This window comes from Citrus clementina, unplaced genomic scaffold (genome assembly GCF_000493195.1).
Source record: "Citrus clementina cultivar Clemenules unplaced genomic scaffold, Citrus_clementina_v1.0 scaffold_2, whole genome shotgun sequence".
NCBI classification, from domain to species: Eukaryota; Viridiplantae; Streptophyta; class Magnoliopsida; order Sapindales; family Rutaceae; genus Citrus; species Citrus x clementina.
In genome coordinates this window covers 29267217-29279385 of record NW_006262688.1, presented here as the reverse complement: position 1 = coordinate 29279385, position 12169 = coordinate 29267217, and the positions used below count along the sequence as shown (strand labels likewise).

Below are 12169 nucleotides of genomic sequence, written 5' to 3'. Positions count from 1 at the left end.
ATGCTTTCTGACATCAATTTATTAACAAGTTTTTTTGACAAGTGCATTTTGAAAACTTAATGTTCCAGGTGTTATCATTCTACTATCAAAATACAAATATTGTTAAAAAATTATTTAAAGAATTTTAGTAAAAATAAATAAAACAAATTGTATGATTGAATAACAAACAAAAATTTACTCATAAACTTCTTGTTCGAATGCTATATTCCTTGGCTTCACTATAAGAAGGGCTTTGTTCAGGACTACAGGTTTATTAGTGTCAAACCTAACTTCGGAAGAAATATAACTATAAACTTTGATCTCATTTCTATTAATTCCATGACGTTGAGTTGGGGTTGCTTTAATAATTTCTTGACTTGTTAAGCAAGAATTAATGCCTACAATTTTTTTTAATGTTAACTACGGTTATGATGGTGAGGTGGATTTGTTTTAATAATTTCTTAACTTCTTAAGAGTTTATGCCAACATTTTTATGTTAATTACTTTTATTGAAGACATTCGACATTTATATTCACTCTAGTTATCTCACGACACATTTAATATATCAGAAAACATTTAATGATTATTTGAGAAAAAAAAATTATATATATATATAGAGGGGCGAGTCTAACTTCTTGATGCATCAATGTAAATTTTTTTGAAGTATCGAACGCTATGAGATGTATAATAATGTTACACATAAATGTCCCATGACTGTGATCAAAATATTAAACGAAAATTTGAATAAAATGGCTAAGAAAAGGATTGCAGGATGCAGCTCGACTAAATAAATCATGTGTAAAGAATCATGGCACAAAATGTCGACCCAAAACAATTTCGTGCCACATTGCAATCACTAGCTCTGACAGCAGCTTTTCCGCCGCATAATTTTGATTAGTTTGGTAGATATCATTGCAGTCTAAAATGGATTAACAAAATCCACTATGACATAGCAACAGTGGTTTTAGCCCTTTCTCTCACCATGGCCTTAACAAAGAGCTCCCCCGCCCTATAAGATGATCGAACCTAGAAAAACAACACATTGAATAAGTCAGTTAATCTTTGCTCATTTTGCAAGAAGAATTGATCTTGATAATTCATCCAATTTACAATGTTGAAAGTCCACCAAAATGTATGTTCATGTCAGAATAAATTTCAAATACATTAGAATTACTAGAACCAGCTTACCAGGGGTCCACTGGCTACATAACGGAATCCAATAGACTCCCCATATGCCTTCCAGAAATCAAACTTTTCTGGGGTAACATATTCTTTGACTGTCAAATGTAGTGGTGTTGGCTGCAGAAATATGACCAACTAACGGTTAATGTCCAACTAGTTAGTAGGAATAACATGGGCAGAGGCAACTGACTGCAAGCACTGAGCAGTCGTAAGATAGCTTTGCAACACTGGCATAACAGGAAAGAACACAGCCAGCTTAAAATGAGCTAAGACTCTGGCTCTGCTATTTATATAGATATACATTGCAGAATGTTTGTATTTAAACTTACCTGAAGATACTGCCCAAGTGTCAGAATATCAACATCTATAGACCTTAAATCAGCCATCGCTTCCTTCAAATCATCATCAGATTCTCCAAGGCCCAGCATTATAGATGATTTTGTTATCATACCCTTCTTGCTTAACTTAGCACGTTTTAGAACTGCTAGGCTTTGTTCATACCTGCATTACCAAACTATATAGCAGAATTAGGACTTGCGATCAATAATAATGCACAGCAAATGATCCAATCAAACCATTCTTTCAGTTAGTGATACGAGTCCTTAAGCCAGTCAATTCATTGATGAAGTAAAACAAATATTTAATATAAAATCTCATAAACAAAAAACTAACCCAGCCCGAGGATCTCTGACAATTCGCTGGAGCCGTTTCACAGTCTCAATGTTGTGGGCAAAGACGTCCAATCCCGAGTGAACTAGAGTGTCTACAGCTCTGAGGTCACCCCGGAAATCAGACGTCAAACATTCAACCATGATATCAGGTTTGTGTTTCTGAAAATGGGTTGTAGAAAATTCAATCAAGTTTTTCATTCAAACTCCAATCTCTTTCTCCATAAATATCTTGATAAACCTAACAGTCAAAAAACAACTCAATAACAAAGGAAAAAAGAGATGCAGACCTTCATAGCTTTGACTGTCTGTGCAAAATGACCACTACCACCATCAGGAATATCATCACGATCTACACTCGTTAGAACAATATAATCCACCCTACAAAAATCAAGCCATGTGCAAAATTGTTAGTTAAGATAATAGCAGCTTTAATTTCTGCAAATATGCATATTGATGCACCAAGCAGAATAGCAGAAGTATCCTCTAAATATATTTGACAAAATATTTATGGTATAACCAACTCAAAGCTTTCGACTTAACAATTAATCTATTCATTCCCAAAACTGGATCAACTCCGAGGATCCTATCAACTAAAAGTTACTGCTATTCCCCCAAAGTCTCATGGAACAGTAGACCAAGAGCCAGATATCAAACTCGAGTACTATTTCGGAAATACATTCATAGTGTCATTGGGGGGTGGGGGTGGGGGAGGGGAAGGAACGGCATGCTTGATCACTACAAGGTCAACAAAAGAAGAAATGGTTGACAAAAAACATTTATATTACAAGCAAAGAACTCACGGTACTTAAACAATTCATTACCAAAGTACACATGAACTATTCTATAGACTATAGCAGCAGGTATGTTACTAATGTTACTAACAGCTGATGGACAATTTGGCCAACGATTGCCAACTATAAAGTTAAACCACTGAACTTTCTAAAACCTACCCCCAACTAGCAACGGCCTTAGCAGTGTTTTCGGGCTCCATCGGGTCAGGTGGTGCAGGGTTTCTGCTGGTTTTCACAGCACAAAACCTGCAGCCACGGGTGCAGGTGTCTCCAAGAAGCATGATCGTTGCAGTTGCAATGCCGTCCCCACCTCCATTCCAACACTGCCCAAAAAAAAAAAAAAAAAAATTCAAACATTTAGATTAAGTCACACCTAAATCCTCTATCCAAAAAAAAAAAAAAAGTCACACCCAAATCCAATACATTACAACTTGTAGAAGTTGAAAAAAAAAAGAAGTTCAAACAACCCAACATTGAACAAATTCAGATAAATTCAGAGACCTCTCCAATATTGGGGCACTGGGCCTCCTCGCAAACAGTGTTGAGTTTCAATGAGGAAAGAGATTCTTTAACTTCTTGAAACCTCTGACCTTGTGGAGCTTTCTGTCTCAGCCACTCCGGCTTCTTCACATCCGGATCTCTCCCCGTGTGCAGACCCATTTGTTGTCTTTGTGGTAGCTTCACCTTCACCGTGTCAGTTCTTGACTCGCACCGGATTTTCGACGGGATTGAATATGAAATTGAATTTGAAGGTTTCCAAATCGCTTGATGAATCATTCTGCTGTTTTCTTTTTGTGGCTGTGGAAACAAAATGCTAAAATTTTGAGGCTCGTTTATAATAAATTTGGTTTCTCAATTTTCCCCCCTATTTTGTAAGCGTTAGTTCAGCGTCGTGGGCTTCGATTTCTCCGCCTGGAATTCAATTCAGTCGATAGCTGTTTAATTCGTTCGGTGGTTTCAACTGTAATATCTAAATTGTGGCTTACTTCCCAGTTAGCCACGTGGATATTTGTATCCAGAAGGACCAAAACTAAAGGGACAATTTTAATCCACCCCCAAAGGTTTTGACATACTTCAATAAAACTTCTAGCGTATTGAAAACTTAAAACACGCTCCAATTGCCGTTAAAATTATCCACGTAGTAAATCTATTGTTGAAAATTTATAAGTAATACGAGTGCGTTTAACATATTGTATTGTATTATTTTAATATTGGTGTATTGTATTATGTTGTATTACATTAGCATTGTATTATAACAATATTGTACAATATTTGGTACTACATTGTACTGTATTAATTTTTAATTAAACTATATTTGGTGTTACATTGTATTGTATTAATTTTTATGATTAATTAAATTAAATAATTAAAAATTATATTTATTAATACTTAGAAAAATAATAAATATAGAAATCTTAATTGTAGAAATTTAACAATTTTTTAGTAAATATTAAAAATTAATGATTAAATTTCTAAAATTTGTATTATAATTATGATAAAATAAATTTATAAAATTTAATAGTATATGTAAATAATAAATTTAGATTATAATTAATATTATAATTGTTAATATAAATTAATAAATTATTATTCAATAATACTAAATTATATTTTAATTTACAATATATTATTATTTTTACATTTTAATATATTAATAAATTTATAATTTAATAAAAATAATTATAAATATTTAAATTTGTATAAATTTAAATAATATTAATTTTAAAATTAATATTAATGTAAATAATATTATATTATTAATATATTATTTACATTAATAATTAATCATTAATAAATAAAATAATGTTATCATATAATTTATTTTATATTTTATTCATTATATTAGTATTTAATAATAAAATAATTTATTTTTATAATATTTTAATAAAATAAATTTGCCTCAATTGAGGCAAATAACTTCCGCATTACACAAACCCGAGGTTTCCTCGGGTTTGCGTAATGCGGCCTCATGCCTCATTATGCTGCATTATAATGCAGTATAATGAGGTCTCAAATTTTGCCAAACATCTTCTTAGTAATAAACTAATGTAAATAGTAATATAATACCACACAATCCCATGCACCAAACATGCCCTATATGTATAATTATAATTTCAGATAAAAAAATAAGTATTTAAAGTTCATCTTCTTAATTTTTTTCAATAAAAAATAAAAAACAAAGAGATGCACCTAATTTTTGAGAAAGAATGAGAAGAATAGAAGTAAAATAGAAAAAATAACATATACACGCGCAAGATTTAGAAAAATAATTAAGAAGACTCCTAAATTTTAGATAGAAAGATACTAAAATCTCTTTCTTAACCATAATATCCTTCATATATAATAATTAAAAAATTGACTTTAAATTTTTTTACTGAATACAAATATAACATAAAAGAATTTGTCTAGAGACTAATAACATTTTAATATATAAAATAATTTTTAAAATTATAATTTTTTACTGAATTACATCAAAACGTTTGGGGATGAGTTGAAATTTTCCAAAACAAAGAGAGCTTCCAAAACTGTTGACTATTTCACTAAGTTAATTATAAATTTACAATAATATGACCTGTAATCTGAATGGCTACTGTGTGATTCAAATCATTCAATCTGTTAATTGTATGGATGTCATTTAGTGAAGAAATGTACAGCTGTTGTTTTTGACATGTTGTTAAATAATGATAAATAACACAAAAGACGGATGATTTTTTCCCCCTAATTGTGCATCCGTATACACAAGATCATCGTTTCTACCAAAATTGTTCAGACAAGCGGTATAAAATTGCATTGTATGTGTTGTAGAGAAGACTTTGCTACGAACAATTCCTATTTGGAGAACCACCTAGAATTAACCTTTCGTTTGTCTTTCTTATTCTCTAAATAAACAGTCTTCAGTTTGGTACCGTAAATCAAGGAGCAGCGTCGGATGAGTTCTCATTAGAATTTTCTTCTGAATCAGAATCGTTAACCATCTTCTCAAGTGAGTCCATGTCCCCAGCTTCTGAGAGAGTATGTTGCCGTAGCTTGTCTGCATCTTCACTGAGCATAGATCAAACAGGAGACATAATTTATGGTGAGCATGGCTAACATTTAGAATTTGTTCTGAACTTGGAAATGCTGAATAAAAGAATAAAGTCTGCAAGAATGAGGCTTACTCTGTCACCCCAAATATTTCCTTGACAATCAAGGAGCTATCCCTTGAACAGAACTCTGGCAGCTGAACCAAAAAGTTAGAACCAAAAGCACAGTCAACAGAAAATTTTATTCAGAGTAAGTACTCACAAATTAAAATTAATCAAGCAACAGTAGATTCCTGATAAATTAATAGCCTTAGTTCACGAAAAATCTATTAATTTAACAAATATTAATATATCGATAAATTAATAATTATTAATTAATAAAGATGATATCATGTTCATAATATGAATTTTTATTAAGTATAGAGGTAGTCTAATTAAAGAATGCAGTGATTCTGTTAAGCTTGATATTGATTGAGTAAATTAGTCACTTGATAATTCTTTAACTAGATTACGATTAAATGGTAACTCATAGGAAAAGACTTTTTAGAAACAATATATTAAGCTGATTTCTCTCTTATTTTTCTTAACATAGCATATTAAATACAACAATAACCGATTAAATGCGTAAAACATTATGTCAGTACAGCCAAAAAAAAAAAATCCATACGCTAATCATATGTATTTAGTTTCAAATTAATTAATTATTAGTTTATGTATTAATTGGATCTCATAGAAAAATAAGATCATTTTGAAAATTTATTATTGAATAAATTTGTCAAATTATTATTTATCATGTTGGCCCCAGATTGGGACCGAAACTATTATTTAATCGAGGTTATCAACTTATCGAGTATTAATTTAATGAAGTTCTATCGAAATCAAATTCAAATATAGCATCTGGAGAGTACTTCAGTCCAACAAAAAAGTGGAATTAAATGGGAAAACCACATGCAAGTGGATTACACAAAAGATCATTGTTTTACCCATACAAATGCAGATATTGTGACTAAAATAAGATTCAGAATATCAAAGAAACCATGTCATCCCTGAGCACAAATATTTGAGAAGACCAAGTGCACAGTTCAACCCGCAGGAAGCACTGCAGGGACATAACCTAAACCGAACTAAAAACAAAAGAAAAAGGCAGCTTGAATTGTTCAACAGATTTAGACCCATATCCCTATGTCTATATCAAATCAAATTTCATACAAAAATGAGAGCTGCAATATCAGAGACCCTTCCCAGACTAAACACCCATTTCAACAGAATAAGAAAGAATGACTTGTTTCAAAAGGTAGTTTTCAAGCCCTCTCATAAAGATTAACAGAATAAGGGCTAAAATTATGTTTCACAGAAAAAAGAAACAAGGCCAAAAACAGTTGAAGCAAGAAATAGGAGTCAATAAAAGGTCACCATACAGATGTTTCATTATTTACCTCAGACAGATAGAAAACTTTTCCAAAAAGGGCCTGCACAGCAAGTTTTCTCTTAAATCCCTTTTCAGAGTACCCAGACATATTCATGACAACTGGACCTGAGGAAGGAAAAAAAAAAGAAAAAAAGATAATCATCAATGCTGGGGCAATTCTTCAAATATAGTAATGAATCAATTTGTCTGGTCATTCAGTATTTCCATGTTCACCATACCAGTAACCAGGAAGAAAAGAAGCATAAAGAGAAAGAAAAATGTGACAGGAAATCATAAATTACATTCATGGATTTCTCGGACTAAGGTTTTTAGTTGGATGTCCATTTGCTACTTTTCAGGATAAAACTCCTACAGAACTATGCTCCAAATATAATTTCCCCGTCTCTTCAGAGCAATGACTGCATCTTTATGACAACCACAACCATAATGCAAGTCAAACCAGAATCTTACTTGAGCTACAGTTTTAGGCATGCATTAACAAGCACGATATGCAATCACAGCAGAAAAATGTTTAGCACGTAGATTTCATGCAAGTCCTAAAAGAATTGAACATTACCAAATGAAAATTACCCAGGATTTAGCAAACATGCGCAAGGCTTGAAAGACTAAAAAGCAATATTTCCAATTTTATCACCCAAATCTTATATGAAAGAAAACTATTTCTTTGAAATTTCAACTAAAGAACGAAATTACCTAACACTAATATAAAAAACAAGTTACCTAACTGGTATATTACGAAAACCCCAGGAAACATGCACTGGAATGATTTATAGGCCACAATAAACACCAAGTATGAATTCTTTTCATATCCACTTCTTGTAGTGCTTAGTTTGATACAATTGGTACACAAATTACCCAACTCTTGCACCATTTCATATGAAGAAAACAGCAGATGTTATGAACAGGATCGAATACAAACAAAGCCTGCATTGGTGGTTGTTCATCCAATGCATCTTCATCTAGAATAAAACGAAAGTGAAAGATGGTATGCTTTATAGATCAATATGAAATCAACAGATAATTGCCACACAGGATAAAAACAATAGTATGAACTAAAAGCTGTGCAATGCCAAAGTTACCTTTCTCTCGAACAATACGCCTTGAGATTTCATTCAAAATTTCAGCAACCTGGGAGTCATCCAGCATAGAAGCTTTTCTGAGCTGGATTAAGTTAACAACCAGATCCGGGTTAAATGGTTTCTCATTCAATGCATAACGAATGTACTTCCGCAGAACATCTTCCATGCTAAAACCTGTCTGGATGTGAATTAGCAATTGGTATCAAAATCTAAGAAACAATAGAGCGACAATCAAGCATTATATGTCTCAAAACTTGATATTATATAATACAGATGAATAATCCAACATCAGTGTCATGTATCTCACCTTTTGCACTAACCCCTTTAAAGCAGGTGGATTTACTGCATCTCCTCCTTTCTGGAACAATTCATCTATTGTTTTGCATACCATTGCATTCTTGTTGACCTAAACATACATAATCTCAAATTAGCAACTGCTGGTGATTTCATTCAGATTAAAAACAACAAAACATCAACACTAAACATATCCTAGTTCTCAAAACAAAATGACAGGGAATGGAGAGTAAAAATCTCTTCTTCTCATTTACTTTAAGCAAAAATAAGAAATTGAAGAGATGGGTTCAGAGATAATTCCACTAACCAATTTCTTGCGTTTGAACTTAGGAGAATTGAACTTCTTGACTGTTTTAACAAAAGCAATGACAAAGCTAACGCCAACATAAGCTAATGGGACGGCGAGAATCCAAGGCAATTTGCTCTGGCCGACCCTGGGACCAGGAATGGCTTGGGTGACTGACCCAGTGAACTCCACCAAGTCCAAAGCTTTCTCCTGAATCCATGGCAACTCTTCTTCGACTTCCACTTCAACTTCCTCTGCTTTCTTCTTCACTTCCTTTGTAGTTGTTGACTTCTTGTCGTTTTGGGCAGAAACGACGAGGGAGGAAAACTGATAGGTTGTTCTTCTTTGTGGGAGCAAAAGAGAAGGAGAGGAGAAGGGTGGTTGGGGAATTTTGGGTCGCGGGAGGAACTGCAGCGAAGAGAATGAAGAAGAAGTTGCAAGAGAAGCCATTACGCAGAGACTCTCTGATGTGAGTGTTTGTGTTTTAACTGAGGTTTTATTACGCTTATTTAAATGGCCTTTCTATGTTATTTTTATAATTTAATATTTATTATATAGAAAAAAAAATGAATAGAAAGAACATAATAACTCAAAGAAATTAAAATTCAATTATTAGTTAACTATTCCGGTCTAAATTTTTGCTTCCAAAAAATTAATTAAAAAAAAAATCCACCATACCATGCCTATTATACAATTTTATGTGCCAGTGACACAATTTTATCAATATTAGGTACTTCACAATTTTATCAATATTGGAATTTATCAATTAGTAAATTCCAAAAAGAAAACAAAAAGCTAAATTGAAGAATTTTTATTAGTGGTACAATAGCCAATGTTTCAAAATTAGGGGGTGGGAACAACATTTGTTCACAATCCGCAAACACAAAGCCAGAAGTTGCTTTGCAAATTGTAATCCATATTGTGTATCAAAGTGGAGATGCTGGGAAATGAGAATACTATTATGTCGTCTTCATCAACTCAGCTAATCCTACACAATTGAATCTTAAGGTAACTGAGTTCTACATTGTAAAAGAAAGTAACATGAAAAATGTTAAGCGTTCCCTAAAGCTTCGACTTTGGACTTCTAGGTTCCTTGGACCAAACCGGAGGAATAATTTTGTACTCTGGGGGTGGTTCTTCCTCATTCTTGACTTCATCATCTTCTTCTAAAATGTCTTTAGAAAATGCACTGGGATTTGCTTTTATACAGTTCTGTAAAGCCACAAATGGATGCACACAATCCGAGCCCTACAGAATAAGTAAATTCAATATGTGAGGGCTATGGACAAAAATATGGGAAGTAACTCTCAGATGAAAAATTTATTAAAACATCCAGGGGCTTGATAGCATGCATGAAGACCAACAAAACACGAAACAGTTTGGTTATTGAGAGGATGCAATAAAATAAATGAAACAGTACAAAGTCGATTCTTTTAGCTCTTCCGCCAACCAATGAATAGAAATATTATGAGTATACAATTTCCAGTGGAATAAGACTTAAGAATCTGAAAGGATTCTTAAGTCTGGAGAAATATACGTGCTATGGCCAGCTTCATGATGGCACAAAAAGGCATATGTTTGATAAATTCTACAAATACAAAGTTGATATGATTTGAGCTCTACAATGTCTTAACAATCTAAATCAAGTCAAAATTACCTTTTCCTCGGAAGTACTTTTCAGAAAACAGAGGAATGCCTCTGAAAACTGAGCCCCACATGGGCCACTTCGCAAATCAGCTATGCAAGGGCACTCTAATGCTTTCTGAGCCTTCTCATCCAGAGACTGAAAATGAGATTCATCTTCTTTAGTAGCTATTCTGAAATAGACAACTATAGCATTACAAAAAAGTTAACTAACCTCATTCTCATCATCACCATATGCTGCAGCTTCTGTGTAAACAGATAGTGAAACTGTCAAGTATAATACAAAAGAAAGAACCAATGCAAAAGATGTTGCAGATGCAGTTTCAACAACTACAATGCAGTATAACCTCAAAGAACACAGCACACAACTACAATGCAGAATTAACCTTAAAGAACACAGCAATATGTAGCATTAGAAAAGAGCCGAGAAGAACTGAAGAAGTAAAAGTATAAAAAGCTTATGCCTTCAATAAACCAAAACCATAAAAAAATTCTCATTACTGTATCTTCACCTCCAATGTTGTAGACATAATGTAACAATGCTACTTGGTAAGTAAAAACTTTTGTAAAACAAAACTGAGAAGTAGAAATTTCTATTTATACCCAGTTAATTGGAGCTTTCACTTTTTTGTTTTTGGTTCCCCCTATTGCTAACAGACAAAAGACTATATATTAAACTATGAAAAAATCCTTCAGGATTAATGGAACTACACATCCACCAAGAAGAGGACCGGAAGTCCCAAGGGAAACAAAACACTCAAAACTCTACACAGAGCAAAAATAGCCCAAAACCCAAAAATAACACAGCTCACTAAGAATGCAATCCCTTTTAGGATACAGCGGCTTCCCTATTAAGCAAAATTAAAAGGAAAGAGATATCTTTGAATTCAGAAGTAATTGGAGCTTTCAGTCTTGCTTGAAGGGGAAGTTACTTTATGTTCTGTCTTCTTTATTTTCGAAAAGTTATGTTCTGCCTTCAAGTAAGGGAAAGATACAAGAAAATAACATGCATAAACAAAGTTAACATTAACAAACTCAAAATCCTAGAATCAAAACATACTTTGTTATGCATCACAAGCTGCCAATGAATATGGACTCGGATTCCCACTATTTTCATAATGCCTAAAGCAATAAATAAGAACCAGATTTTGTTGAGAATTTCCGTAGTCAACTGCTTAGAGTCAACTTCTAAGCAAGAATTCATAAAGGTCGGCTTGATGATTAAAATTCCACATTATTCACATAAAAAAGATAAACTATAGTTCACTCAGGCATTTCTACGAACATGTAGCAATCATACGCCATACTTAAAACACAGACCAAACACCGGCATCAGTGTCCGCCCACGTGGACTGTAAAATAGCTAGGAAAGAACAAGGGTACTAAAGCAACCTGCAATAAGAGATTCAATGGAAGCAGCATGTTGAGAACTGTCTGGTGACGATGGTGATGACTGCTCCCCTTCTGTCTGATCAATTGCCTCGCTTTGAACTTGACCCATGTTACCCTTGTTGATGGTAATTGGAAATAATGCTATTGGGTAATTGGCAGTGAGCAGCCGAGGCTTTCTTTTTTTAAATGTAAATAACAAGTTAATATATATTTTTTTTTAATGTAAATAACAAGTTAATGGTAATTGGAAATAATGCTATCTGATCAATCGATGAAAGTTATATTTTTTAAGTCCTACGGAAAAAAGTTTATAAAAATAGTAAAAGGAAATAATGATGACTTTTCAAAAGCAAAAGTTCTCGCTGACGCTTTAAAAAGTATTTTTTTAAAACTTTAAAA

The 12169-nt window shown here is 32.9% G+C and overlaps 3 protein-coding genes across 3 annotated transcripts; all 3 read right to left on the bottom strand.

Moving 5' to 3' along the window:
* Positions 1–595: 595 nt before the first annotated feature.
* On the bottom strand, positions 596–3627 carry LOC18050671 (lipoyl synthase, chloroplastic). Its single transcript, XM_006448429.2, has 7 exons — positions 3125–3627; positions 2783–2946; positions 2120–2210; positions 1834–1991; positions 1491–1662; positions 1168–1278; positions 596–1005 (listed from the first exon to the last, which is right to left on the bottom strand). Exons 1-7 carry the CDS (start codon positions 3398–3400, stop codon positions 922–924), a joined length of 1056 nt encoding a protein of 351 aa, XP_006448492.1. The 5' UTR covers positions 3401–3627; the 3' UTR covers positions 596–921.
* Positions 3628–5235: 1608 nt separating this feature from the next.
* On the bottom strand, positions 5236–9242 carry LOC18050670. The gene is made up of 6 exons (XM_006448428.2): positions 8756–9242; positions 8462–8560; positions 8155–8332; positions 7083–7180; positions 5782–5843; positions 5236–5665 (listed from the first exon to the last, which is right to left on the bottom strand). The coding sequence occupies exons 1-6, from the start codon at positions 9182–9184 to the stop codon at positions 5536–5538; spliced, it is 996 nt and encodes a 331-aa protein (XP_006448491.1). The 5' UTR covers positions 9185–9242; the 3' UTR covers positions 5236–5535.
* A 299-nt stretch (positions 9243–9541) lies between these two features.
* On the bottom strand, positions 9542–12052 carry LOC18050669 (mitochondrial intermembrane space import and assembly protein 40 homolog). Its single transcript, XM_024191340.1, has 4 exons — positions 11771–12052; positions 10593–10624; positions 10392–10517; positions 9542–9982 (listed from the first exon to the last, which is right to left on the bottom strand). The coding sequence occupies exons 1-4, from the start codon at positions 11877–11879 to the stop codon at positions 9797–9799; spliced, it is 453 nt and encodes a 150-aa protein (XP_024047108.1). The 5' UTR covers positions 11880–12052; the 3' UTR covers positions 9542–9796.
* Between the last annotated feature and the right edge of the window lie 117 nt (positions 12053–12169).